Genomic DNA, 27,999 nt, shown 5'->3' on the forward strand with positions numbered 1-27,999 from the left:
TGTCACGTCAAATGGTTAGACGTAAGACTCACAAACTGAAAAATATGAAGATCCTGACATTGGAAGGACACAAAGCTACTATAATTTAGTAACAAACAATAAACATATAAGAGAATTAAATTACATTTTGCTGGGGTTTTATTCTGCTGTTTGTACCAATAGGTACATTTAGGATTAGCATTTTTCTCAATTAACAAAGGGGAGATAAATTTTCAATTTTTCAACGGTGTATCCGTATGATACTATTTAAGCATATACCTTTCTTCACTATATTGGTATACGGTATTAGTCACGGTTTATGGTGGCTTTAGCAACAATTTATGATTCCAAGGACTGCAAAGGACACCTTGGCGGACCCGTTTCATGACGAACAGAATTATAGATGAGCATACACGTCTAAACAAGTATCACCTTTCTTCATGCAGATACATGTATAGGAAACCAGCTATGAAGCTTCTTTTGCCCAAAAATAATCTACATCCACAAAAATTGGTGGAGGGTGATGCAAAAACTTGCTGGAAGAGATTGAGACACTCATAAGGCAGGGGGGTATATACAACAGCCATTACAAGCCAAATCATGAAATCCACCTGGACTGTCACAAACATCAACTAACCCCTCCAAGCAAACACAGGACCAGACATATTCACAAGAAATAAATCGGAAAAAGAAAACCTTAATGCCACCTAAAATTGCCTTGGCAGGAAACTCAAGAAGGAAATTTCAGCCACTTTTCCTGCTCCAACTTGGAATTTGAACAGAAGCATAGGCGAACCTGGATAACAAACTTATACCACTGGACCAACAAGCTCGAACATCTAGCTTGACGTGCCTTCTACATCCCCCAGTGTACAAGGATGAAAATCAGTGCAAACAGCGAACTGCCACTCAACAAGTAGATACCTCTTAGCAAAGATCTCTCTTCCAAAAAACAGCATGAATTGTGGTAGTATTGTGAACTGCAACTTACCTCATTCACTTGTAACTAGGCAGGTTGGATGATAGAACCAACAGCTACATCAGATTCACTAGTATCAAAAATTAATTTCACATAAATTACAGATTTCAAGCCATCTTCAGTGCCTGCTGCAACTGAGATAAGACTGATGGATGTATCCTGCCCATGGCTGAATTAAAGTTTGATTCACCATGAATGGCAGCACATGCATGAAGATTCTCTTTTAGTATGTTCTCCAACGCTAACTGCTTTATTGGATCAGACTCTTTTATCTGAAGATAGAAAACATGAAGAATAAAATAAAGAAAAGAAATTATAATAAAGCTAGGTTGCATTTTTTTCTCCAACAAATGCACATTGACATAATAAAATAATAAGACGCCTCATGATTCAGTTTGCATGCAGGTGTAAAGGATATCAAACTTCTATAGGTTTATTTATGTTTCCCTATATACCTTTTTTCTCTTACAGGAGATGAAGTTTATTGGTTTGAACTTTGAAGGGTAATAAGGGATCACCACTAAGAATACACGATGCACATATATGGTCTCCACAATCTGGAGACCATGCCTTGATAAGCAAGTGTTGAAAGTAGAAAGTTTGGCTTTAAATGTGGTAGTTAGTTGAATATTTAAAAGTTAGGGTTCTCTTATGTCATTTCAATATTTTATGTGTCCTCCGTTTGTAACTGTTACAGCCGTGCCCTAATCTCTCTTTTAGTAGAGATTAGTGTACGAGATTGAGTAAGAAGTTTTACCGCCTCTCTCTCTCTCTTTCTTTCTCTCGTTCTCCCCTTCCCTATTACGCAACATGGTATCAGAGCGACGACTCAAGCTGCTGGCGTGATCGGCTCAAGCTGCAGGCGTGATCGACTCAAGCTGCTGGCGTCATCGACTCTGTGTTCTGGCGTGATCGTTTCTTGCCCATCTTGCATACGAGAATATCTCAGACTTACGAGAACACCTCAAGCTGTTGCTGGAGTAATCTCTAACTTATCTCATATTCTCTGCTGTGTAGAGGAGGACCTGATCTCGCCTATGTGGAAGGCGTGATCAGATCCTCACGTGGAGTATTTGGATATTTTTTTATGTGCTGGTCATGGATACTGTTTAGAGTGTTGAACGTTTAAGTGTTGAAGAAACGTTGATATGCTGTCTGTAGTTGTGGTTTGAGGGATGATCAGAAATTCTGGTGAAGCAAAATAGATGCAGAATTTATCTACGCAAGATGTGGAATGTTAGAAGCAGCGGCAGACTTCATTTATAAGTTCTGTTTTCCAGCAAGTTTATTCCCTGTCGTTTCCTGTGTAGTTTCAGCAAATTTTCTTTCCATCAAGTTGTCTGTTTTTCCCCTTTTCCTTGCTGTTTTGGGGGTTGTTGAAAGAGGCTGCGTGACTGTTCTTTGTTCTGTTCCTGAAGGCTGCGTGAAATTGCTGCATATATATATATTCCATTTTGGTCGTCCCATTCTTGCTGTGATTTATGATGGCTGAGAACCAAAGATTGGAGGGTGGTAATGATCATAAAGGAGTTGGAAATCCCTTTTCCTATGGATCTACAGTTAAATTAGATGGACACAACTATGAGTTGTGGTCTAGATCCTTTATGTTGTCAGTAAAAGGACATCGAAAGAGACACATTATTGAAGAGGATGAACCTCTTAACAAGACAGGCAAGTACATAACCTGGGAAGAGGACGACAGCATGGTTATGTCTTGGATTATGAATAGTGTCCAACCCCAAATTGCTTCTACTATTACTTACTATACTACTGCGAAGGAGATGTGGGACTTCCTTAGACAGACATATTCTCAAGATAAGAATGTAAGTAAAATCCTTCAAATTGAAGAAGAGTTGCACAACCTCCGACAGGGAAATCAAGATTTATCTCAATACTTTGCAACAGTGAAAGCTACTTATGAACGTCTGAAATTTTTGCGTCCTCCTTGCAAATCGTGTTATAAGTCACATTTTGAACCTACTATGGTTGCGAAGTTTCTTGCTGGTCTCTCCCCTGAGTATGCTTCTGCTAAGGATCAGATGCTCACTGGAAGTGAAATTCCTGAGCTCTCTGATGCATACAACAGACTTAGCCGTCTTGCTGTTAGCCTGTCTCAACCAACTGGTGTGACGCCTACCTCTGCTTCTGCTCTTGCTGTGGGGGTGGTCGCGGTCATAGCTCCACCTATAGTGCCAGAGGAAGAGGTATAGGTCGTGGAACTGGGGGCCGTGGGAGGTTCCAATGTACCTATTGTGGAAAGATTGGACACTTAGAGGATCGCTGTTGGGATAAACATGGTCGCCCATCCTCTTTGTCGCAAGGAAGAAATATAGTCATCAAACAGGGCAAGAGTCCTACTCACTTATCTATGGGTTCTGCACAGACTGCCACTCCTACAGTGGAGGACGCTTCGTCTAGTATAGCGCCAGAGACAGTTACAGTCAGCATTGACAGAGTTGAGTACGAGCAATTTTTAGCGCACAAAGCCTCACAGGCTTCAGCTTCTACAGCGTTGACCGATCGAGCCATCTCAGCGGGTCCTTCCACATCTGACTCAGGTACTTTGTGGATTATTGATTCAGGAGCATCGAGACATTTCTGTAGTAGCCCTGGGTGGTTTACTACTCTACATAAATTTCCTCAGCCACGTCATGTCAAAATTGCAGATGGTAGACTGTCACCCGTATTGGGCTATGGAAATGTGAAACTTTCTCAGTCTATGACTATTTCACATGTTTTATATGCTCCTGACTTTCCATCTCATTTACTCTCGGTTAAACAGTTGACTACTGATTTACACTGTCGTGTTATTTTTGACCCTGGTTCATGCTCATTTCAGGACTTGCAAACTGGGAAGACGATTGGTGGCGGCTATGAGAAAGGGGGAGTCTACATCCTGTCGGCTCCAATGGGTCTTGCAGCTACCGCGTCTACATCAGAGTCTACAATCTTCCAGTGGCATCTCCGGCTTGGTCACCCTTCAGCACCCAAGCTTCGTTCTCTCCTGCCTAAACTTTCAGTTCCAGAGTCTTTCCAGTGTGAGGCATGTCAACTTGGCAAGCACACACGTAGTAGTTTTCCTTCGAGTCTTAGTCCTTCAAGTCAAGGGTTATTTGATCTTCTTCATGTTGATGTGTGGGGGCCTAGCAGGGTTGCTAGCCGAGATAGGTTTAGGTACTTTCTTGTCGTTGTTGATGATTATTCTCGAGTCAGTTGGGTATTCCTGTTGAAGGAAAGGTCTGAAGTAATTTGTATTCTCAAAAACTTGATTATTGAAATAAAGACTCAATTTAGTTCTGTGGTTAAGTGTATTCGCACTGATAATGCTCTTGAGTTCAAATCATCTATCTTAATGACCTTTTATGCTGAAAATGGTATCTCTCCCCAATTTACATGTCCTCATACCTCACAACAGAATGGAGTTGCCGAACGAAAACATCGGCAACTTCTAACTGTTGCTCGAACCCTAATGCTTCATAATCACGTACCTGCATACTTATGGGGTGATGCCATTCTCATGTCTTGTTACCTGACCAATCGTTTGTCATCATCCTCCATTGACAACAAAATACCTATTAAACTTGTTTATCCCAATCGAAGCTTGTTTTCCGTTGCACCAAAAGTTTTTGGTTGTACCTGTTTTGTTCATATTCTTGGGCCTAAACGTGATAAACTTGCTGCTCAAGCCATTAAGTGTGTGTTCATTGGCTACCCCCGAAACCAAAAAGGGTACAAGTGCTTTGATCCGGTAACTCACAAAGAGTATATCAGTGCGGATGTCACTTTTTTCGAGGAGCGGTCTTACTTTAATCCTCTTACTTCTACATCATCTGAAATGCCATGTCCTATCCCTTTACCTATCCCACCTATCCCGTTGCAATCCTTTCCATCTCCTACGCTGACTATGAATAGGTTTCAGGATCCTCCATTGGTCTACACTCGGCGACAGGACCCCTCTCATGGTCGACCATCAGACTCTTCTCAAGATGTGAGCTCCACTGAAGTAAGTATACCTGATGTTGTTCCTTCAAATGACTTGCCTATAGCCCTGCGCAAAGGCAAGAGACAGTGTACCATGCATCCTATCTCTCACTTTGTTTCCACTACCCATCTTGATGATAACTTACAACAGTTTCTTAAGGCTATGGCAGTTCATACAGTCCCAACTAGTCATCAACAGGCCTTACTCGATTGTAAATGGCGAACAGCTATGCAAGATGAGATGGATGCCCTCGTACAGCGTGGTACCTGGGAGTTGGTCGATCCACCTGACGACTGTGACATTGTTGGCGCCAAATGGGTATTTACAGTCAAATATCATTCAGATGGATCATTAGAGCGATACAAGGCTCGATTAGTGGCTAAAGGTTACACTCAGACATACGGGGTTGACTTCTTTGAGACGTTCTCTCCAATGGCAAGATTGGGCACTATTCGTCTTATTATTTCAGTTGCGGTTCACTCGGATTGGCCTATGTATCAGCTTGATGTGAAGAATGCCTTTTTGTATGGTGATCTTGAGGAGACCGTGTATATGCAACAACCTCCAGGGTTCGAGAAACAGGGGGAGTGTAGTAAAGTGTGTCGGTTGAAGAAGGCTATCTATGGACTTAAACAAAGTCCCAGGGCATGGTTCCACAAATTATCAGGGGTAGTTTCACAGTGTGGATTTGAACGATCTCCTTTGGATCATTCTCTATTCATCAAGAAAACCTCTACAGGTATTGTTGTCATGATAGTATATGTTGATGACATTATTCTGACAGGTGATTGTGGTCAAGAAATATCTGCTACTAAGGCCTTCCTTCAAAAACATTTTGTCACGAAGGATCTTGGTCACTTGAGATATTTTCTTGGAATTGAAGTTGTGGAGAACAAAGAAGGTGTAGCATTGTCTCAAAGGAAGTATGTCCTTGATCTTCTGCAAGACACAGGGATGCTAGGGACCAAGCCGGCTAATCTCCCGATGAATCCTCGTATTCATCTTCATGATGATCAATCAGAACTAGTAGATTCCCGATCTTATAGGTCTCTTATTGGAAAACTGCTTTATGTTACTGTAACAAGACCAGATATTAGCTTTGCTGTTGGAAAATTAAGTCAGTTTATGGAAAAACCTAGAAAAGTCCACTGGGATGCGGCGTTGATGGTGTTGAAATATCTAAAATCTTCCCCAGGCAGAGGTCTCTTCTTTAAGAAAGGTGAATATCTAGATGTTGTTGCTTACAGTGATGCTGACTATGCAGGGTCTGTTGATGATAGAAGGTCAACAACTGGCTTCTGTGTCTTTGTTGGGGGTAATCTCATATCATGGAGAAGCAAGAAACAAAATGTGGTCTCTAGATCAAGTGCAGAATCTGAATATAGAGCAATGGCTCAAACAGCTACTGAGATGACGTGGATTAAATCTATGCTAACGAATATGAGTATTCATGTTCCTCTTCCTATGAGAATGTATTGTGATAACAAGGCTGCTACTTATATTGCAAACAATCCAGTATTTCATGAAAGAACTAAGCACATTGAGGTGGATTGTCATTACATTCGTGATCTTATAAAAGAAGGTGTAGTGTCTACAGTTCATGTAGCTTCTGAAGACCAAGCCGCAGATATGTTTACGAAAGCTCTTCCGATTGGTGATTTCTCTAGATGTTGTGACAAGCTGAGCATGGTTGACATCTATGCTCCAGCTTGAGGGGGAGTGTTGAAAGTAGAAAGTTTGGCTTTAAATGTGGTAGTTAGTTGAATATTTAAAAGTTAGGGTTCTCTTATGTCATTTCAATATTTTATGTGTCCTCCGTTTGTAACTGTTACAGCCGTGCCCTAATCTCTCTTTTAGTAGAGATTAGTGTACGAGATTGAGTAAGAAGTTTTACCGCCTCTCTCTCTCTCTTTCTTTCTCTCGTTCTCCCCTTCCCTATTACGCAACAGCAAGCACAACAAAATGACTACAAAGGAGAAATTTTCAATATCCAATTCACATATTGACCAATTACATCAATGATGACAAATAGCAACAGCTATTGAGGAGATCCACTAATAAAATAACAACCATGTACAAAATAAACACACAAGCTAAAAGGTACACATGCATTATCAGACATCTTCACGCACGTACATGCACATACATACAATGGGACAAGAAAACCACAAGACCTTGAAAATTCTGAAGACACAAAAAGAAAAACAGTTAACTTCACAGTGCAATAACATCTAGCCAAAATTACCTGTCTCTTCCTCATCTCTATGGTTGATCTGGTACCAAATGAATCAAGGTCATTCTGGGCCCCAATAGAATCGGCTTCAGCAAAACTGCATGAAACAGATATAAAGATACACGATTAGTGAGCAAACATGCTAAAGGCAAATGAGAATCAACAATCTGCAAGACTACCTTGTCAAAATTCAATAGCACACCAGCTGAGAGTTTGAAAATATTCAACTAAAAAGCTTCCAGATTGAAATTTAGAAAAGACTAACAAGCAACAATACTAAAACACAGCGACAGGGTGAAGTATTACCTGGATTCATCCTTGGCTTCATCATCATCCACAATTACACTGGTACACACACTGCACGAGTTGATATTTGGAACATCAACTGCATATATTTATGAAGCCAGGCAGTAAACTCTATACAATCATGAGATGTGTAACAATGATTACCTGACTATTTGTTCAAGCTTCTCAAGAATCTGGGATTCTCTAAAGTTCAAAGAAACTGCCAGAGCTAAGGCACAAGTCTTCCTTTGGATGAATGGAATGTTATCAACCTAAGGAGGCAGGGAAACTTGAATTTAACTATTCAAAGTATTTGATAGTTACAAGAAAACTTGTAGAACTCTTCAGTAAAGACTAAAGAATGAAGGAGAAAAGGAAGAACCATGACAGTGAAGAGAAGTACTTTAAGAAAGAAATTGCCAAAAATGATGCACTATGTCAAAACCCAAAAAAAAAAAAAAAAAAGACTATCAGTTTGTTTGGATGGAGGGATAGGAATGGAATGGGCAGTCATTTCTGTGCTTGGTAAGCTAATTAAGGAGGAAGGAAAGGAGAGGACAAGAAGAAAATGTGTTTGGATGCAGGGGAAAGGAAAGGATTGCATAGTGTAATTTCAATCCCCCCAAAAATGGAGAGATTCGGATGGAAAGGAATGACTCTTGACCAAAGTGACGGTTTTACCCTCCATTATTTCTCCCTAGTGACCTTTCCGTGCATTAGTCCACTGCTTCTCCTAATCCATCAAATGCCGCTTTGTGCCTGTGAGGCAACTACTAATGCAGAAAAATGAACATCAGCCCTTCTGTTGACAGAGTTGATTTGATTACTCCTTGATGAAACGTGCCTTATATTGTTTATTGCAAAAAAACTTATGCAATCACATAAACCTTTTTAGTTGTCAAAATAAGCTTCCAAGTTGGTCAAACATGATACAACCTTTTGAAATGGGACATATCAAGGCTCTAGACTTGAAAAGATGTACCAAAGATTACGTTAACCTTGATCAAGAAAATTATGGTAATAAAAATTAAAATATTTAAAAGTCATTCTCAAAAAAAATAAATAAATAATATGAAAATAATAATAATAAGAATTATGCTATATATGAAATAGTTTTTTTTTAAATACATGTGGCACTTTTGAATCCAGTCATATAATTGACTAATTAATATTTTTAAATATTTTAATTTGGATAATAAGTTCTAACTTCTAAAGTCTTTAGAGACATTATTATAAACTAACTTAAATTCTTGTATTTCCTTTCCTTTATGTAGTTAAAACCATAGCAACAAATATTACAATATTTTCAATAAAAACAACGAAAACGAAAAAATGGCAAATTACCACGATATTTTCAAAATGTTGCCAAAAAATATATTTCGTGATTTTATCACGATAAAAATGCAATTTTATTGTGTTTTTTTCAGCACTGTTTAAAACTGTGCACAAACAGGGGCATTGTTGGTAGTTTTTGAAAAAATTTAGAACTTTAAAGTTTAAACCACACCTGCCCCATTTCATTTTTAAAAGGAGTAGTTTTGTAATGAAAAAGTTTTAACAAGGCACTTTTGAACTCTTTTCTTCTTTTTAATGGCAAAAATGGGAAAGGAGGATTAGGCTTTTAAGCCCTTTTTCCCTCCAGGATAGGGTTTGGGGCTTGGGCATTGCTGATGTGAGAAGGAAGAAGACCTGCGGTCCAGCAGTGGGCCTTTGGGGCTTGGGGATTTGGGGCCTTTAGGGTCTGGCCATTCCTTCACTCCCACCTGGTGTCCTATCTTTTAAGTTTTAACTATTCAATAGATGAGCAGCAAGCTTTACGCCTTCAAGTTCTGTTTTTTTTTTTTTTTACATAATTTTTTGATTTTTTATTTAAATTACAAATTGCCGAGATTTTCCCAAGATTTTGCCTAGATTTCCCAAGATTTTACCGAGAAAAATCTCGCCGATATTTTCTCAAGAATGATATTTGTGGCTATGGTCCAAACAAACATGATTTTAATAATTTCTTTCCTTTCCTTTACGTTCTACCAAACAAGCTTTTATAACTATCTCTTCCCTTTGCTCTCTTTTCTTCCCCTTTCCTTTTTCTTCCCTTTCCTTTGTTTTCCTTTTTGTCCATTCCTTTCCCTCCTTTTCCCTCCATCCAAACAGGGTGTTAAGACTCAGTGATACTTTTTAAGACTTGATTTCAGAGAGCACCATCCATCAGCAAAAGGAGATGAGAAGCTTTTCCTTCCTTTTCATGATGACAGTAACCTCCAACTATCAAGTCTTGCGATCACAATACCAAGGGAAAGCTTAAGCAATAAGGAAGCACAAATGGGACTTCATCCAGGGTCTGTAACTTGACACCGTTCACATTGGCTTCTTACACCTACTCAGCACTTGTGGTGGTAAAAGGAGATAAAAAGTTACAACCCAAAAGTGAACCTAGAACCTCTGAATAGTCCCTTCCCGCAAATAGATTGCATAAAATCAGGCTACCTTTTCGACCTGGTATTTCTAGCATGGATAACTTGATAAGAGTCATAAGACTGCTCACTTGATCTTCCAATGAAACGTGAATCTTAAAATATACCATTGCGTTCAACTTCTTAGAGATCTCCATCATCCGAAAAAAACAAGGGTTGCACAAGTGAGGATCAAAATGACATATTGATGTCAATTATATTAAGATACATTATGCCTAGGTGCCTAAACGAAAGAAGCCGATCCAATTTGTGACTTGATTAAAAGCAAGAATCAAGGCAACCTCAATACAAGGAGAACATGAAAAGCTTTCGAGGCAGGAGTATGTCCTTAACTCGTTAGTTGCATCGAAAACTTCTGACATGTAATGGATGTTACTCAAGTCCTATGAGAATTGACCATGCAACTGACACAAGTCCTAATTTATATCCAATATATGCAACTTGTCATACATTAACTCCAGATGACAAGAAGATTCCAAAAATCAACAATAATACACTGTAAAAAGATTATTGAAAAGCAAGACATGAACTATAATATGTTACATCAACTGTAAACATAAACAACCATTTCACAATAATTTATCCCAACAAGTTGATTAACTGACAAGTGACAAGGGAATAAAAATTAATCACGCCAGAAATGTAAAAGGAACATGTATGAGGAAAAATATTGAGGAAACATCGGAAATAATGTTGATTATGCATAACATCATCCTCAATTTAAGCGAAGTTTTCATGAAAAGGAGCACTACTATGACACAGTTCACTACAGTAAAGAAGAAGAATATATCAGAAACTCTGACCCAAGGGAAGAAAACAAACACAAGGAACAGATAAGTAGGTAAATAATTAAGCTAGAAAATATGAATTCTTATTAACAAAGTAGAAAGCCAATAAATAAGTAATCTATCAAACAATTGGCCCTTAAGATGTAAATCATCACTATACCTTTTCGAGCCATACATCAACCAAGGAAAGGAGTATATTCTGATCCAAGGAAACCCCAACTTGTTGAAGTACTGTAGAGAAAGATGGTTCTGACACCAAGTGTACAAGATAGTTGGTGTTCACAACCATTATCCTTGCAAGGATGGAGCCTGCAGATGCCTTTACTGCCGCCTTAGAAGGATTGGAATCATCAGCTCCACTCAAGCACATTAACATTAAATTCTAGCAAAAAGAAACAAATGTCAAACAAATGTATACATGGAGACAGGGAGCAGCAGACCACGCATCAGATGTCTTGAGGAACAATACCTGAAGAACGCTGTTGATCAAAGGAGGTGCATCCTTGGGAAAACACTGCAATTGCAATTAAAACAATTAACATTTTACATAAGAATGTTTGAAAACTCAAGTTATGGAAGACATCCATAAACTTTATGCTAACAAAAGCTTGTATAACTTTATGGAATCATGGTTTTACAGCAGATGGGAAAACTTACAGGTTGCCATCATTATTAAAGCAATCAAGAAGCAGTATTAGAGCATCAAATCAAGTCTCAAGAACTACTAGATGTGAACCTAGGATGTAACGCTACCAGCACAGAAAGATGTTAATTAGAAATACAGCATACAGCATACAACCTTCAATTCACACTCTCCAGTGCTATTCCTAAGTCTTAGGAGAGATATGCTCCCACCAAATGAAAGCTTTGCAGAATTGATGATCTTCAAGACATACAATGTACATGTCTTCATGTGCACAAGACATGTACACATACACAAGTACAAAGGCCATGCAACTACAAGGATGAGAGGTTAAACAGAAGAAGCATTATCATGCAACCATAAGAATCACATACAAAAGAAGCTGTGGACCAAGGTAACTTTTATCTAAATCATTATCAATCCAAATCCACCCCAATCAATTGACAAACATTTGCAGTCTGTGCAAGTTGAGATTAGCTTCAAACCATGTCTACATGCATCCATATAAACATGTACAAATGGCAGCTGAAAGGCACTTGGTAAGACTCTGTCCATCAAAACGTCAGTTTGTTTTCGGGACAAAAAGGACTGCCCCATATGATACTTGCAATATTAGGTCTGGTTCAGTCCATTGAACTTTCATGGGTTCTCGCTCTACTTTGCAACAGACCTTGTGGGAAGAGGAACCTTTTGTTAAAGTAAAAAACTGTTTTTGAATATATTGCTCAATACATGTCATGGAATTGAAAATAGAATGCCTTTTCATATAGTCAGAAACTGCAAAGTATTCAAATAATAACCATATCTACCAATCATCATCCTTCATGGATATGTTTGATTTTGTTTTTTTTTTTTTTTTACTTTTGTATATTGTAATCTAAATATACTATTAAATTTTAGTCCACAAAAAGCCATCGCTACATGCAAATTTCTTTTTTTTCAACAATCTACATATGCATACACATGTTGCACATACTAAGCATGCATGATTGCTTTAATTTACGTACTGAACCATCATAAGCTATGGTAGTAGCATACACCTATCCCCAGAAGTGGCTGGATCAGGTTGAGCATGTCTGGTTACCAGTGACCATTGTCATATGTTAAAGTTGACTCCAACATGATATTTCATGCACGTTATGTACATGCACAATTGCATATGATAGGTTTATTATTGAGGACCCATAAAAAGTTAAACAACATCCAGATGACGGAAAGAGAAAGCTAACTGAATATTGAAAACAGAACATGATAAGAGGTTCAGGTGAATACTGAAAACAAACCTTGATAAGGGTTTCAATGGTTTGTAGTACAGGTGGCATTCCCTTGTCATTGACATTGTTGACAGTACCATGTAAAAGCTTAGCCAAGTTCTCGGCATGAACATTCAGAAACTCCAATCCACCCAAGACAAGGTAGCATTCAGTGATATTCATAGCAACCTGAAAGTTAATTTCTGAAATCAGAATTCAGAACTATAATTGTGAATTACAAAAAGCAAAAAAAATAGCATTTTCCTTTGCAGTATCAACCAACAGTGATTTACACAAATTTCCAGTTTAAGTAGATTGCAAGCATAAAAATTTTTGCCCAACACAATAAAATCTGCAGAAACTATATGATCAGAAAAAAAACATGCAGACCAAACACATAGATGGCACAAACATTGCTCATAAAAGTACTAAAACAAAGTGCAGGTTAAGGACAACAAATAAACAGGAAAAAAGATCAAGAGAAACTAACTTGTAGGTGATCATAGCTCCTTTCCATGATTGCCACAAGATAAGGAAAGAGATCAAGAAGCTGAGGTACCATTGAGGGTGCTTGAGTCAATGTGGCTTCCCATAGCTACAAGCATTACAGCAATGAATGTGAAATACTTGGAAAACAAAAAACAAAGAATTCTCTTAAAGGAACTATAACTAGGCAAATCACTTATGGCATCATTACCAGCACACTGTCTTCCAGAAAGGAGAGTTCATCTGGATTTGCTATATCAATTCCAAATCTTAGAATGGGAAGCACAACGCTGTAACACATAGGTGAGCGGGAGCCAAGTGCAATCATAAGATTCTTCAGAGCAACCAATAGCTGAACCTGTAGTAGACTCTCACCAGCTGATTCATCCCATAACTGCCCAACAAAAAGATGCATTTCACCTGGTCAGACAAAGGCCACCTGTTGGTACCATAAGATGATCATAAAGAACTGCAAAGGCAACATTTATATTAAATAGATAAAATTCCAATGATGCATGTACTGACAAAAATATCAAGTAGAGTCCCAGATTCCATAACATTATGATAATAGACAGTCGAAAAAAAAAGAACAGGTTTTTTGTATGACAAGGAACCCTCCTAAGACCAGACCACTTACCAGCTACTTGAAAAGACAAGCCAGGAGAGCCCTGATGACCATGCTATGAAAACAACACCATATAGAAGCTCAGCACAGTGGTAAGATTGACACTTAACAACTAACCAATATTAATTGGATATTTTTTGTGACAAGTATATTAAAGGCAAACAGGTGTACATACCAGCTCCATAATCGGCAAATGGCAAATTATAAACCAAGAAACAACCCATAAAACAAAATAAAATCCTTCACTTGAAATAGACATGCCTAAATTCACAAACAGTTATGGTGTGCCTATGATGACATAAAGTGTTCTCAAAAACACTATATTTTGGCTTTTCCATACAAACTGTCTTTTCAAAATCACTGCCATCTACTCAGTACCCCATACTCTTCTCTTCTCTCAAGCTTTAGAACAATCAGGTCACCAGATTGTGAAGAGGTAGTGGATGTCGATTATCTGGCTATCAAGCAGATAAATGACAGGATGTGTTATATCATCTGGATTGAGAGTCACTTTGAAGACTACATTTAGATTAGAAGGAACTTCCAAGTCTCAACCAGCTAGAAAATGGCTTTTCGGGGCAACTGACATTTGAGATAGACAAATACAAGAGTAGCTGATTCATCATATCAAACTTATATTAGGAGATAACTAGATATACAGGTGAATTCAAGTGCCACCAACCAGAACAACATTACTAAGTTAAGCTCAACAGCTTCTACTAGTGTAAGAAAGTAATAGTGTATTTAGCTTCCATTACGTGCATAAATAAAAAGTCAGACCACAAGTTATATTAAGTGTGTATGAATCCAAAACTAAGAATACTATGCCACCTAAAACTTTATCATAATAATTAAATCCACTGATCTCTTTAAATCAGACTCTACATAATTAATATGTCCCAACTATCACAACAGCTTAATTAGCTCCTTTGGGGATAAAAACATTAAAATCCAGTAATCTGCTTGTGAATCTTCTAGTAAGTATATTTCCATCAGATGATATTTTGCAGCAAACTAAAAGCAACCCATATAGGCTTGACGAAGAAAAACAATGTATTTGGCAACAGAGGAATTATGTGTTTGGACAACTGACAACTCCATCAAGAAACCTTGTCCTTCTGTTACCAACTTCTTTCCATGCTTGTGAAACAAAGAACACAATAGAGTTGAATGTTGACCAAGTCATGCGTTGTTCTAGTGATGATGTTTCATACAAATGAATAACTTCTTGTTAATGATGGCAATCTACCTTACTTTGGTGAAAGAACTATTCTCCAAACATAAAAGCTTACAACTGTTGTAGACATGTGTGCAAATATGGGAATCAAACTTGAAGAAAATTCATGAAATAGAAGTTACACTTAACCAAATTGATAATAAGAAACTAAGAAAGTGCCCATCGATTATAACATGAATTCACCGACTTCTTCTACCAAACTAGCCAAAGGTTCCTATTTCTTTGTTGCAACTTCTTAACCAATTAAGGTAATAAGTAATTGAACAAGTATGATTCCCATGTGTGGTGGAACAATGGAACAAAACAAAGAACAAGAGACTATAGATTTAGAGGTTTTCCAAATAACATTCAAGAAATTACCTTCTGAAAAAAGATAGCCAACTCATTTGCAAATGGAATTACTCGATCACCAAGCCGTTCAATGATCAATGATATTAAGTTTAAAACTGCAACCTGCCTCATTTAAAAAAACAGTTACACTTTCATGAAAATGAACCTGCCAAGCATGTAAAATGGAATATTCAAACAAGACAAGGAGTAAATATAAGAATATTTGATGAAGATTTCCATCATGAGACCAACTTTTTGGTTGTAATGCCAAAACAGAGCATTGTTTTTATGAGTTTTTTTTATACAGACTTCACGTTTGCAGACACTTGTCAAATAAGGGCCTATTTTAAAGTGGTGGAGCTAACATGTAACTTTTTAGTTGAGGAGGAGAACTAATATGCAAATGTATGTTTTTGGAAGTTAAGGGTCGAATGTGCCCCCTGGCTTATATGAGGCTCCGCCACCTTTTCTATTGTCTCACTAGTCACTACATTAAAAAAGCAGACATAATTGAATAAATTATAGTGAGACTACTTTTGTATAAAAGTGGAAAAATTTGAACTTGAGAAACATAGGAAAATATATATTTTTGCATATTCTAAAAATGAGGCAATTAACTTGAGGAAACAGTTCGTGGCTGCTGGCAAAAGTGAGAAACATATCAGGAAAATCAGAACATGAGGCCCTTTTGTGGGTTTACGTCCAAAATAAAAGCCTTTGGATTCCAATATTTAACTGGTAAAAATTAATCTATTGCAGTTCAAAGAGAATATCAAGAAACTCATAGGTGTAAAAATGTCATCCCAAGCCACTAAATTATATGCACCTTAAAGTATCATGATGGAGAAAAACAAATCCAGCATGACTAAGAACCTGGGCAAGCGATATCTACAAAATGAAGTTACTTAGGAAAGAAATAGATGGAATAGCGACACCATGTGAAGACCTAAAATGGTGCAGAGTATATTAGCAATACAAACCTTTGATTCAAATATTTGAACGTCTTCAAATAACTTGAAACACAGCTTCCAACATATTGGGAAACAGTCGGATGGATCTAACTCGTAAAAGTTGTCATCCTCAATAAGGCAATACAAAGCCCGAACAGCTGCAAGCTAGGAACAGACAAGAAATTGTCAACTAAACAGCAATCACACCTATAAAATGAAAAAAATGCTAACTAAATTTTCTACTACTTTTTTATGTCTATTTTGTAAAATAAAAATCACAATGAAAGCCTGACATATATATTTACAAGGAGGGAGCATACTTTAACAGCCAAATCTCCACCCTGAAGCAAGTTCATCAATGCATATGACACCGGTTTCCTTAAGCCATCTTTGATCTGCCAACAGGTGTGCAAAAAGAAAAGATGCAGAATAGGGATATTAATAATGAAACAAAGCAAAATGATAAACAAGCAAATCAGAAACAGGAAAGCACAAGGAGGAACTTCTCTAGGCCAAAAAAAAATTTATCTTCCAGAAAAGATAACTGCATATTTACATTGTATGCCATGCTTCTGACAAGCATAAAATATTTTGAAATGCATGGGTTCTAACTGACTATACGAGAAGCTAAACAGTCAGCATTTTATAAAATAAGTAATGCTTTTGCCAGAAAATTAAACTAAAAGAACATTCAACTTGAGGTTCCAAACCCACTGATTTTGAAAGACACTACTTGTGCTTCATTGAGACCTAGGACACAACCCAGTGGCTGCAGCTATGCATTAAGTTCTCTACTCTAGCTTGCTAGACAGGGCCTCGTTCAGCTCTATGGCAGGGCTTTTTTTTCACGTGTCATGTACAACTTTCAGTTTGGTAGTCCAAGGCAGACTGGATACACCTCAGTTTGTTAATATCAGTGCTATTCCAACTGCCCAATCTTTGCTTTGTTGGTCCTTCTCAGTTCAACGAAAACAAGTAAGACTATGGCATCACAAAAGCACCTAAAGTTCAAACTTTAGCATGACAGGCAACCACATATGGAAGCATGAGTCTGGAGGACACATAGTGATGGTCAAATTTTAGTACACTACTGAAGAGAGTCAAAAACATTTAATACTAAAAACACAATTTTGTCAGTCCAGCCATGTAATAACTCCAAAAGAAATCCATGAAAAAAGAATTTGTAATGGATAAACAAACAAACCTCTGAAACCCATTTCCCCAAAATCCATGCAACCTTTCTATGTATAATACGCTGATTAGGATGGTTATTTGAAAGTTCAAGAGCCAAAGCCCCTTCATACCTACAGATACAGCCACCAAGAACATCAATGAGGCATGATTGTGAATATTTCAAACTGCAAACAAAAAATCACCCGGAATATACAAAAAGCTAGAGCCTCTGTAAAGATTCATGACACAGATAATTCTGTAAATAGAGTAGGATCCTGGCTCATTGCTAATGTCCAAATGAACAAGGATGCAACCATTGGTTAGAAATTAGAATACAAACTTCTTCATGAACTAGTTGAGATAATAGTCCACAAAGTTGACAACATCAACCAATCTATTCACCAATTTCTTTTTGGTTCTTCACCTCAATCGCATATGCATTTCTAGCATAACCTCCTGCAGAAGATATTCCTGAGTTTTCAAAATAAAGAAAAGGAACAAATTTACATGCTCAGGATGCTCTTATTTCAAATCCCCTTCCACCTTGTGTCTTGGTTACTTTCCATCATTCAACATGCTATTCATTCATTGCATAGCATGTAACATGGGTACATTAATTTTGGTGGAGTACCCGTACCGGTCAGGTGCGACACTGTTATGGGTACGCCGTCGGACACGGCGCAGGTACAGATCAACACGGACCAGGTATGGTCAACGTACCCGGGTCCATGTCTGTCCAAAAACAGACTCGATCAATGTTGACTGAGTCCATTTTCGTCCAAAAAATAGGGTTTTTTTTTTCTTATTTCCTTTATAAAACACAAGGCCCTTGACAGGTCTCCAGCGGGGGCTTTGCTTCACTCTTCTCCACTGCTGTTTGTTGAGGAAAAAGTCCAGCAACCTCTGGTGGAAACTATTTGGGCAAACGTTGGCTGATTTGGGTGATATTTCTTCAGTCGACCTCCAGCCACCTTCTTGCATCAATTTTATTTTTTTCTTTTTATTTTTGTTCTTAGTAGTATTTTTGTTTTTTTTTCTTCTACTGGTCTGTCATTTTTAATCTTCTTTGTCTTCTTTGAAAATCATAATCTGCCCTTTCCCTTTATAATTTATATGCAACCATGCTCCACAATACTGAGCTGTTCTAATATTTTATGTATTTGATGCCTAAATCCTGTATTTTCTGTAACCAAGCCATTCCAGGTCAGCATTTAACACTTAGATTCCAGTTCTACAATGTTGAGCTGCGGTTTGGATGTGAGAATTTAACTGATGTTCATAACTGACTGTCTAAGGGGCTTGCCAATTGTCTATATGTTTAAAGTTTTTCATAGGTTTCTCAAACACACTGCTGCAAGAGCCATGGATATATATTTTCTATGTTGTTTATTTGTTTATGTTGATACTTGATATATATATTTTATTTTGATATATATTTTCTAAGTATTTCTTTGTTGTTAATTTTATATATATATATACACACTGTTGTACTGTCGCACCCAAGATTTTTTAAAATGGTCCATATCCACACCCATACCCGTACCTATGTGACATAGATTGCATACTTTCCTCTCCTTCATTAGTTTCTAAAGTTTGAAGTAGAACACATCTTTTTTCCTTTGGCATATCTGATGTACTAATTACTTCGCAGTTACATGTTTCTTTTTTCAGTTCTGTTACCTAAAAGCCTTCAGCTCTATGATCCACCATAGTTTGGAAAGTTGACGGGATCGGAATACAAAGTGCCTCAACACAAACCAACAGATATTAGGTGATATGGGACTCTCGTCTAACCACAAGCTACAATAACATTTGAACTGGAAAACAAGAAACGTAAAGCATCTGTCATGCATTTGTTAACTACAAGACGAAGCAGAAAAGGAGAAAAAGAATACCAAGCCTTGAAGTTAAGGTATTTTGACAGCTCATAGTATGTGTATCCAGCAGAACCATATGCAGCTTCTTTAAGCAGCAATGCAGGTGATATTTCAGACTCCGTTGATGAGCAGCCAGACATAGCTTCATGAAGAATGGAGACCACAAAAGGGCCCAAGACCTGAAAAATGTGATACCACAAACAGCAAATCATTCAATCCACAAATATACCTTTCATCTCAAGAAATAATTACAACCAACAGATAACTACCTTAACAAACTAAATGAACAAAGACACAGGAAAAATGGAAACATACATCAGCATGGTTTTCAAAGAAAGTGATGAACAGAGCCTCAGCACATGGCCTAAGTTTGTCAGTTGTCTGCATCAAATCCTGTTCATGATGAAAGACTTCTGGATCACGATTCCACTCTTCTAGGTCATTTGCTGACAGAAGGAAATACCTAATAAACAATTAACATAAATTATTATTACCTGATTCTTCCAACTGGGTACTCCATCATGCATGTTAGACGAAAATCAAAAGTAAACAAAAATTAATTATATACAATACCTAATTTGGCAGGATAATATGCTTTAAGTTAAAGCGGGAAGCACTAGGAATCTAGTGTATATTTAGAATCAAATTGGCTCAATGTTTCTGTTTGATAATCTACTAAGTTACAATTAACATCATATTTCAACAAAAGTATTATAAACACATGGAACTAGCCAGAACATTACTCCTAGGTTCCACAATAGACTGGATCCACTGATGCCTGAGCCTGAATCAAAAACGAAATTCTTTGATGGATGGCCATAACAACGACTAATCTATATTTAAGACAACAAGTTGTGTGTGAAGAAGTTTTTATAAAAGAAGAGGGCTTTCACTCATTTAGTGTGTGAAAATCCATTTTCACCATCAAAGGTATAAATCTTCCATTTTTCACTTTTTGTCATAATCTCTATCATTTTTTGAATGTGCGGCTTCAAATGACCATGCATGCCAACAGTGCACATGATTACAAAGTGATAATCAGCTAAAACTTGTTTGCAACAATTGTAAGAAGGTGATTGCCATGAGGATCTCTTAGTCCATTTCCGTCCAAAAATTAAGGTTTTTTTTATTTTTAGCATGTTTGTTACTTTCATACTTTGTTCATTAATTTCTTCTTCATAATCTATACATTTTCAATCATGAATGTATTGTTTTGTTTGCTAGAATTCTTTTATATATATATATATATATGGATGGTCGTACCCCTGTACCCAAGTTTTTTGAAAATGCTTTATACTCAACTGGCACATGTACCCGTACCTATGTGACATAGCTCTTCTATCTCTCCTCCCCCCCCCCCCCTTCAAAATTCTATTTAATAAAACTTTGAATTTTGTATGAGATTAAGGTAACCTTGATAAAAAATATATATATAGACAAATAAAATACTTATACAACAGATTATCTATGTGTGTGTGTGGAGGAGAACCCATACCCACGTCGATGTAGGAGCAGATGTTGTTTTGCAGCACATGCATGACATAGCATTACATACATAACTAGTGGCTGAGCAATATGGGTTATGCAACGTTTTTACAACATTGACAACTGTAGCATACCCCGATTCACAATGACCCTCAAATGGGAAGACTTTTAATCTGCAATAGACCAATTCTATTGCTGCTAAGGATAGACACACTGTTGGTCTCTTCACCTAATCTGCAATTAAGCATTTCCTGATGTGCAAAGACAAACTTTCATTGAACAAGACACAGACTGGCCTAACCAGAATCTTTTCAAATTACGGAAACATAAGGAGGCTTGATCCCACAGCTAGTTATCAAACAGAAAAATAGAAGTTGACCTTGTATCTGACTTATGTAAGAACTTTATGAGAAATCAAAACTGAGAAATGAGGATGATCAACAACTAATTGCTTCCATCTATGGTCCCCCATGCCTGATACCCAAAACACTTGAGATGGCCCATTAGTATGCCATTAGCAGATCCTTGAGGGAAAAAGGTGTACCTTCGTACCAAGATGTTGCACAAGAATACTATACGGTCGCCAGTTAAAACTGACTTAAGAATAACATCCACAACTTTAGCAAGATTTTTCTTTCTCTCCTCCACAGAAGCCACGCTCCCATTGATGACAGATCCGGTGATAATTGGTTTATAATGTATACAGTCCACAACAGACATAACCATAACCATGCATTGAATCAAAAAATGCTCCGAAGCAAGAAGGACTGGTTCAGGATTTATAATTTTGTTCAAGCAGAACTCCAGTATGGGTGATAGAACTTGCTCCTCACTAAATGAATAAGGATGAGTATTCTGAATCAAGACTAAAACCTTCATCATTTTATAGCAGGATGTCTTAATGAACTGCAAGTGTTCATGATTTCCTTCCTGAAATGATGAATCTGCATAAAAAGAATGTTAGACAGACATAAATCTATACAGTATGTCAGAAAAATGAAGTTTGTCACAACATCTGCATGATGAAAATATTTATCATGTTCAAAAAGTTAAACAAAAAACAAATGCAAGGAGATTGTAACACATAACTGAGCCTGTTGGAGTGAATCAAACATGAGTACATTGCATGAACTTGCAATTTTATATACATTTAAAGTGACACAAAGTAACAGAAACATTTGGTTGCCAACATAAGCATCAAAAAGAAAAGTTAATGCTTTTTGTACAACTGAGAAAAAAAAAGCACCTTGAGAAAATTTGGCCAGGTTAGTCATGTTACAAGCAAATAATTAGCTGAAAGATCAAAGTACTGCTTGGAAGCTGTAGAACATTCAACAGCATAGAGCCACCAGCCCAACCAAGTCTGCAAGATTAATCCAGTGACACGCTCTTTAACATTCTAACAGCCCATGATATCAACAGTATGCACTCTTAAGTTCTTAACCATAAGAATCAGCGGTCTCCTTCTCAAAGCCGTATGCTCTTGCTTGAGCCCGGAAGTACAGAAACCACAGAGGTGAGTTCCATATATGAAGGTATGGAAAATGGACAGGTTAGATATACATGAAATGAGCCCCCTTCCTCCTTCCTTCTGATTGCCAATCAACACTTGAAAAGCAAATAGATAGAGTACGAGACATAACTAATAGGTTACAACTTACAAGCATGGAGTAGCGAAGGGGCTTTGAGGCTTTGCACACGAAACAAAGGTACATAGTGGATGATCCACCTTGATGGTGAGAGCCAACAACCAACCTATGAAAATTGGCAATCACCGCTTAACATTCCCAACTGTATCTCATGTCGAGGTGGACTCAGCTAGTCCTACTAAAAATAGGAAAATTTTCTAAAGGCTTTTAACTTTTAAGCAAGACTATCCTAAAGCACATGCAGTACTGCTTCTCGAAATACGTCTGTTCTAAAACTTCCCTTTCCATCACTGACATGAAATCTTGCTTCCACAAACCGAGAAACATTGCATTCAGCCAGCTCCACTAGACATGACATGAATCCAGCTTTTTTTAGCCACCCTAATTTGTCAAATTTCAATTGAAGCCCATATTTTCACCAGTGCCATAGAAAATTAATCATGAATGCACTTAGAAAAGAAACACCAAACAAACTTTCAGAATTTAAAATTTTTAAAGACATTGGATCTTTTCCCTTCCAAAGAACAAAAGGTGAACAGTGAACACTTTTAACAAGTAATAGATACTTGAAGATTTTCATATATTCATAGATTACTCCAAAGCTCTAAAAATGTACCAATTTTGTTCTAATCATGCAAAATATGATAACAAAAAGAATCCACAATCTGGAACATGCAATTATTTGGCTAAATAGATATGTTTCTGATTGGTCTCTTGGTGAATTTTCCGGCAAGCTTTGCCATGACAACTTTCATTACTTCTCTGATCTAACACACTGCAACCCCAAGAAGCTAGGAGTACTTGCTATGCTCAAAAGAGTCAAAACAGATCAAAACTAATATATAAATCATCACAAATATAATATTGTGCAATTCATGCCCGATGAAGAAAACATTGAAAGCATTTGGAATATGTTTAATACTACACAAAGAAATGCTTTTAATATAAACCAAAAACCAACAAACATAATAAATACACTAAATAATGGCAAAAAAAAGTTAGCTTCTCTCATACGTCTGACACAGTCCGAAGTGCTGTCATTTTCATCTATATGATATAAGATCCAAATCACACTTACCAAGTGTTTTTTTGACCCATTCACAACCCTAGTCCACCTGTTGGGCACGAGAGAAAATATCCTAAATTGAAACCTATGCAGAATCATCTTGAGATGTTGTCCTCATCGTGCTCTTCATTGGGTAGTATCCTTAATAATGATATTTAAAACCACTAAATGATATTGCACCACACATGCCAATGTCAAAGGATATTCCTTTTGGATGGGAGGAGCCATTAATGAAATGAAATTGTGAGTATAAGAACTTTCAAACAGTTTTTGCATGCAGCATGGTGAGAAATGGCAGAAGAATCTAAGGTTAATCTAACAAAGCCAAAAACGAAGGAGCATTTCACCAAACAAGAAACAGCAAGATAGAGATATTATTTTAATATGTCAGGTCTACTACGGCATGTTCATCTTGTGGATAAAAGTTAATGTGTTAGTTTTGGCATGACAACATGCAGCAAATCGCAAAATTACAAATGAAAAAAATGAATTAACACAGTAGACTTGACAAATGACAAACCATTAGATCTGGTTATGCACATGTAATATAATATAAACAACTACAATTGTCACCCTGATTTGATCACTTATTTTCTGTACCTTTCAACTGTTAGCAAAAAGGATAAACAAAAAAAATAAAAGAATTGGCAATTGAGAAGTTTCAGTAACCAAGAGATAATTTAACTTGATAAGTTCATAAAAGCTGTATGCTTGTTATATGCGAATTTGACTTAATATTCTAAGTTTTCCTCCAGAGGAACCTAACACCACTAATCAACTTCACCAACGCCACAAACGACTCATTTCTGTTGATAACAACCAAAGGGGAGCATAAACTAACAAAGATACAACTATACAAGCATATTTTAGAAACGATTATCATCTTACAGTATGGGAGAAAAGATTGAATGGCCTTCAAGACAGCAGGACAGATTTCCTTGACTGGTGGAACAACCTAGAAGATAAGCAAGGGTGAATTGACATTACCAAGAGAGGACAAATAAAAGTAGTGGGATGTAATTACAAATCCTGCAAACTCAATTAGGAAAAGAAAAACTACCTGAATAGATTTAGCATCACTTGGGAATCCAAAAAGGATCATTTGACGAATTATCTTTAAACACAGCAACCATCTTTCACAAATTAACTGAAGATCATCTTGGCCCTCAACTGCCGCTGCAACAAATGAAGATTGAGGAAGAGAAGAAAGCCTATGAAATATGGTTTGGAAATCCCTCTGCCAAAGACCCCAGCTATATTCCAAAAAGTGGGAGCATATCTGCAAAAAATGCATAAGAAACAGGTAAGTATTGCTACAATAGGAACTGCAAAGCAGCCAACTCCTCTAAGACGAAAGAGGCCCATGATATCTTTGACAGTTTGACTACAGCTAAGGATAGAAAACATAAATCAAGAAAACTCAATGTAAAACAAAGAATAAGTAAACGTTTATATGTCTGCCTGTACCCATGCATATATGTCAATGTGCAGGGCATGAGAGAGAGAGAGAGAGAGAGAGAGAGAGGAGTTGAAATACTGAAAAAATGCTAAACATGCACCGAAGCAGTCAAATGCTTCAAAAGAATTAATGCAGAGAAGGCCTACTAGCTGTGCACTTTCCGAACCCTGGTCTAAAAGGCAGAGTAAATATGACCGGGAATGTGCAAAGAGTTGAAACTAAATGACAATTTTCTTAGGAGCAAAATCTAAAGAAGAATTACTGAACAGAATATTGGAAAGACCAACATGTACCTCGGAAAAACTCCGTTGATCAACACTGAGCCGCTTAGTTGATAACTCTTTCAGTGCACAAAACAAAACCATATAAACCCTATGGGATATAAGCACATCTGCAGACTGAAAATGTTGTGCCAAAGTAGAAAAGAGTTCTGGCCTGAAAAAGAATTCATTACATGAAAAGATTAAATCATACAGCATGAAAGAAGCAAAGTATAACAGGCCTATGCCATTTGGTTATTTTAATTTTGCTGAAGCAAACAGTAGAAAACCACCGAGAAGACACAGATGAAATGGTAACATGGCAAGAAAGGAAAAACAGGCCTGTGCTATTTGGTTATTTTAATTTTGCTTAAGCAAACAGTAGAAAACCACAATGGAGAAGATGAGGATGAAATGGTGACATGGCAGGAAAGGGAAACATCCATCGGTACTTTCAGTTAAGGTTATTGAAATTAGTCAAACTAAGGTCCAAATTTTACTTTGGGAGAGGAAAACTAGGAAACTGGTACCAACATCAGTTAATAATAAATTACGCAGATAATCCATCTTGCCTCTCATTTTTATTCCCTTATATGTACATCATATTTGATACTTCATAAAATGCGCACATTTGTTATCTTCAGTCATACTATTCTAGCATATGTAAACATTTTCCCCTGAATAAACTAAAGTGTTCCTTGAGAAAGCACTACCAGAAGAAAAGCTATGCAACCGTGTTGATGGAATTTTAATAAGTACAATCACAACACATAACATACTCAAATTTGCAGATAGAATTAAAATTTAAATATTATAAAAGACAAGTTATCTTGCAGATAACATAAAACCAAACTTGAACAGAAGCTATCTTGATTTATCTCTCACCAAACTATAAAGCAACAAAAAAATATGGGCTGAAGAAGTACCATTCTTTTGGATAATCAATCCGAGCAATTTTTGATATAAGGACAGCTCTTTGAAGTGCAATCTGTTATTTCAGTAGAAGAAGTTAGCTAAGAGAATGCCCAAAACATCAACCCATGAAGAAATTACAGATGATAAATGCAAAATATGAATCTGAAACCAAACTCCCACAAGGATGAATCTCATGGAGTATTTAACGTTCATTACTACAATAAAGAGACAAGAAAAACGCATGTATTTTTTTATTCAACGGGATACTTTAAAACCTGCTAAGTGAATAAAATGTAATAACCAATTAAAGAACATATTTTGGTCATAAGCTGGTGCGGTGGCAGAAACTTGCACATTTTCTGCTACGTATGAAAAAACTCCATAAACAGGATAAACGATATTATTCTTGGACTCTATGAAATCCCATCTAAACCATATAATTTGCATGCAAGAACAAAAACAACACATTCAGCATTGTTAAGACAAGACTACGATCTTGCAACATCTGGGACAAAGATGTACACGGCACCCAAGGAGCCAGAAATTATGTTTGGAGACTTCAGCATGAGTAAATAGCCTGCATGTTACCATTACCGCCTTCATTTCCCAGGAAGCACACATTGCGTATTAAACTAAAGTTACTAAATAGTAACAAACCCAGCTAATCAGATATCCACCTGGTAATTTGTTTCCCTCAAGTCTGTAAGAAGCTTTTTCCGCAAGTAAGCCTTCTCCTCGTTGCTGATACCACTACAATAGAGTACAAACAGTTGTATGAAGTTAATGATCGCATCGCGAGCAAAACTGGACATTAACAAAACGGCATTTCAAATAGTGAACGCAGATCAAGAAGTAATATGTCAAATCCTAAACTGATTACGGATACGGAACAGCTAACAGATAACGCTCCACCTCCGAAACTACTGTAATGATTGATAGAAGAAGGAGGCAGAACTCACTAAGAATCACGTCGGTGCCTCCAGTAACGATTGACGCTGTTCTTGAAATATACAGTCGCCAGAAGGCGAACTTCAGTGTGAGCAACAACGGTTTCCGATGTGATAATCTCCTGTTCAAACACTTCCCCGCATTACAACCATAAACAGAGAAATATACATCCAAATTCCAACCTTAGTTCGCAAATGGTTGGCAACTCAAAGAATTCAGACTCGGATACAATCCCCTGCGCCCATTACATTCGCAAAAAGATAACAAAGACGCGATCATCCAAAGAAACAGACCTCAACCAGAAGCAACCAGAAACACACGAAGACCAGCAAAAGTCCACCAACAACAAAAGAAAACTAAGTAAAATCATCCCGCCACATAAAAGAAACCGTTATTCGATGGGAAGAAAGCTCAACCAGAAATAATCGGACCATGCAATTCCGAACCAGCGGTAAATAAGTCAAGGCACCCACCATATTCGGCCCGTGGTCAACCAAATCGAAACTACAGCAAAGTGAGAAAGCACGGGAAAATACATGCGCGGGCGGGGGAAACACGAGAAGAGATCGAATTGCAGGCGAACCAGAGAATGCGCGGCTTACCAAGAGAGAGGAGCAGAAACCGGGGCGGCTTTCGAACTCGGAGAGGGTAGCCTCGGCGGGCTTACGGACGTTGGGGTCGGCGCTGAGTGCATTGGAGAGGAGGGAGAAGACGGAGGGGAGATCGGCCATTGACAGCGCCATCGTCGATCGATGGCTGCGCCGAGAGAAGACGAAACAATGGAGGGGAGAGCGATCAGGATTCGTCGATCAACCGAAAAAATCCAAACAGGAAAGGAGATGCAGGTAGAGCGAGCGGGAGAAGGGAAGGAGACGAAGATCGAAACCCAGCGTATAAACGAAAATGATTAAAGAAGAGTCATCCGG

General features: G+C 37.5%; 1 protein-coding gene across 1 annotated transcript; it reads right to left on the reverse strand.

The window, feature by feature from the left end:
* Positions 1-430: 430 nt before the first annotated feature.
* On the reverse strand, positions 431-27,998 carry LOC116257214 (uncharacterized). Its single transcript, XM_031633827.2, has 24 exons — positions 27,676-27,998; positions 27,085-27,194; positions 26,803-26,875; positions 26,137-26,198; positions 25,244-25,385; positions 24,552-24,770; positions 24,380-24,446; positions 21,321-21,720; positions 19,607-19,754; positions 19,310-19,470; positions 17,446-17,545; positions 16,562-16,636; positions 16,272-16,406; positions 15,322-15,414; positions 13,311-13,493; positions 13,104-13,208; positions 12,644-12,802; positions 11,187-11,231; positions 10,878-11,099; positions 7,624-7,730; positions 7,480-7,530; positions 7,186-7,270; positions 971-1,230; positions 431-881 (listed from the first exon to the last, which is right to left on the reverse strand). Exons 1-23 carry the CDS (start codon positions 27,814-27,816, stop codon positions 1,066-1,068), a joined length of 3,048 nt encoding a protein of 1,015 aa, XP_031489687.1. The 5' UTR covers positions 27,817-27,998; the 3' UTR covers positions 431-881; positions 971-1,065.
* Between the last annotated feature and the right edge of the window lies 1 nt (position 27,999).

The sequence above is a fragment of the Nymphaea colorata genome, chromosome 1 (genome assembly GCF_008831285.2).
Source record: "Nymphaea colorata isolate Beijing-Zhang1983 chromosome 1, ASM883128v2, whole genome shotgun sequence".
NCBI classification, from domain to species: Eukaryota; Viridiplantae; Streptophyta; class Magnoliopsida; order Nymphaeales; family Nymphaeaceae; genus Nymphaea; species Nymphaea colorata.

What these genes read in the sequence shown, in the direction of transcription:
- LOC116257214 (XM_031633827.2), bottom strand. Translation starts at nt 27,816, where the DNA reads ATGGCGCTGTCAATGGCCGATCTCCCCTCCGTCTTCTCCCTCCTCTCC. An exon ending in GTGATGCTAAATCTATTCAG is followed by an intron (nt 24,447 to 24,551) that starts GTAGTTTTTCTT and finishes CTTATCTTCTAG; the next exon opens with GTTGTTCCACCAGTCAAGGA. An exon ending in TGCAACATCTTGGTACGAAG is followed by an intron (nt 19,755 to 21,320) that starts GTACACCTTTTT and finishes ATTGTTTATTAG; the next exon opens with GTATTTCCTTCTGTCAGCAA.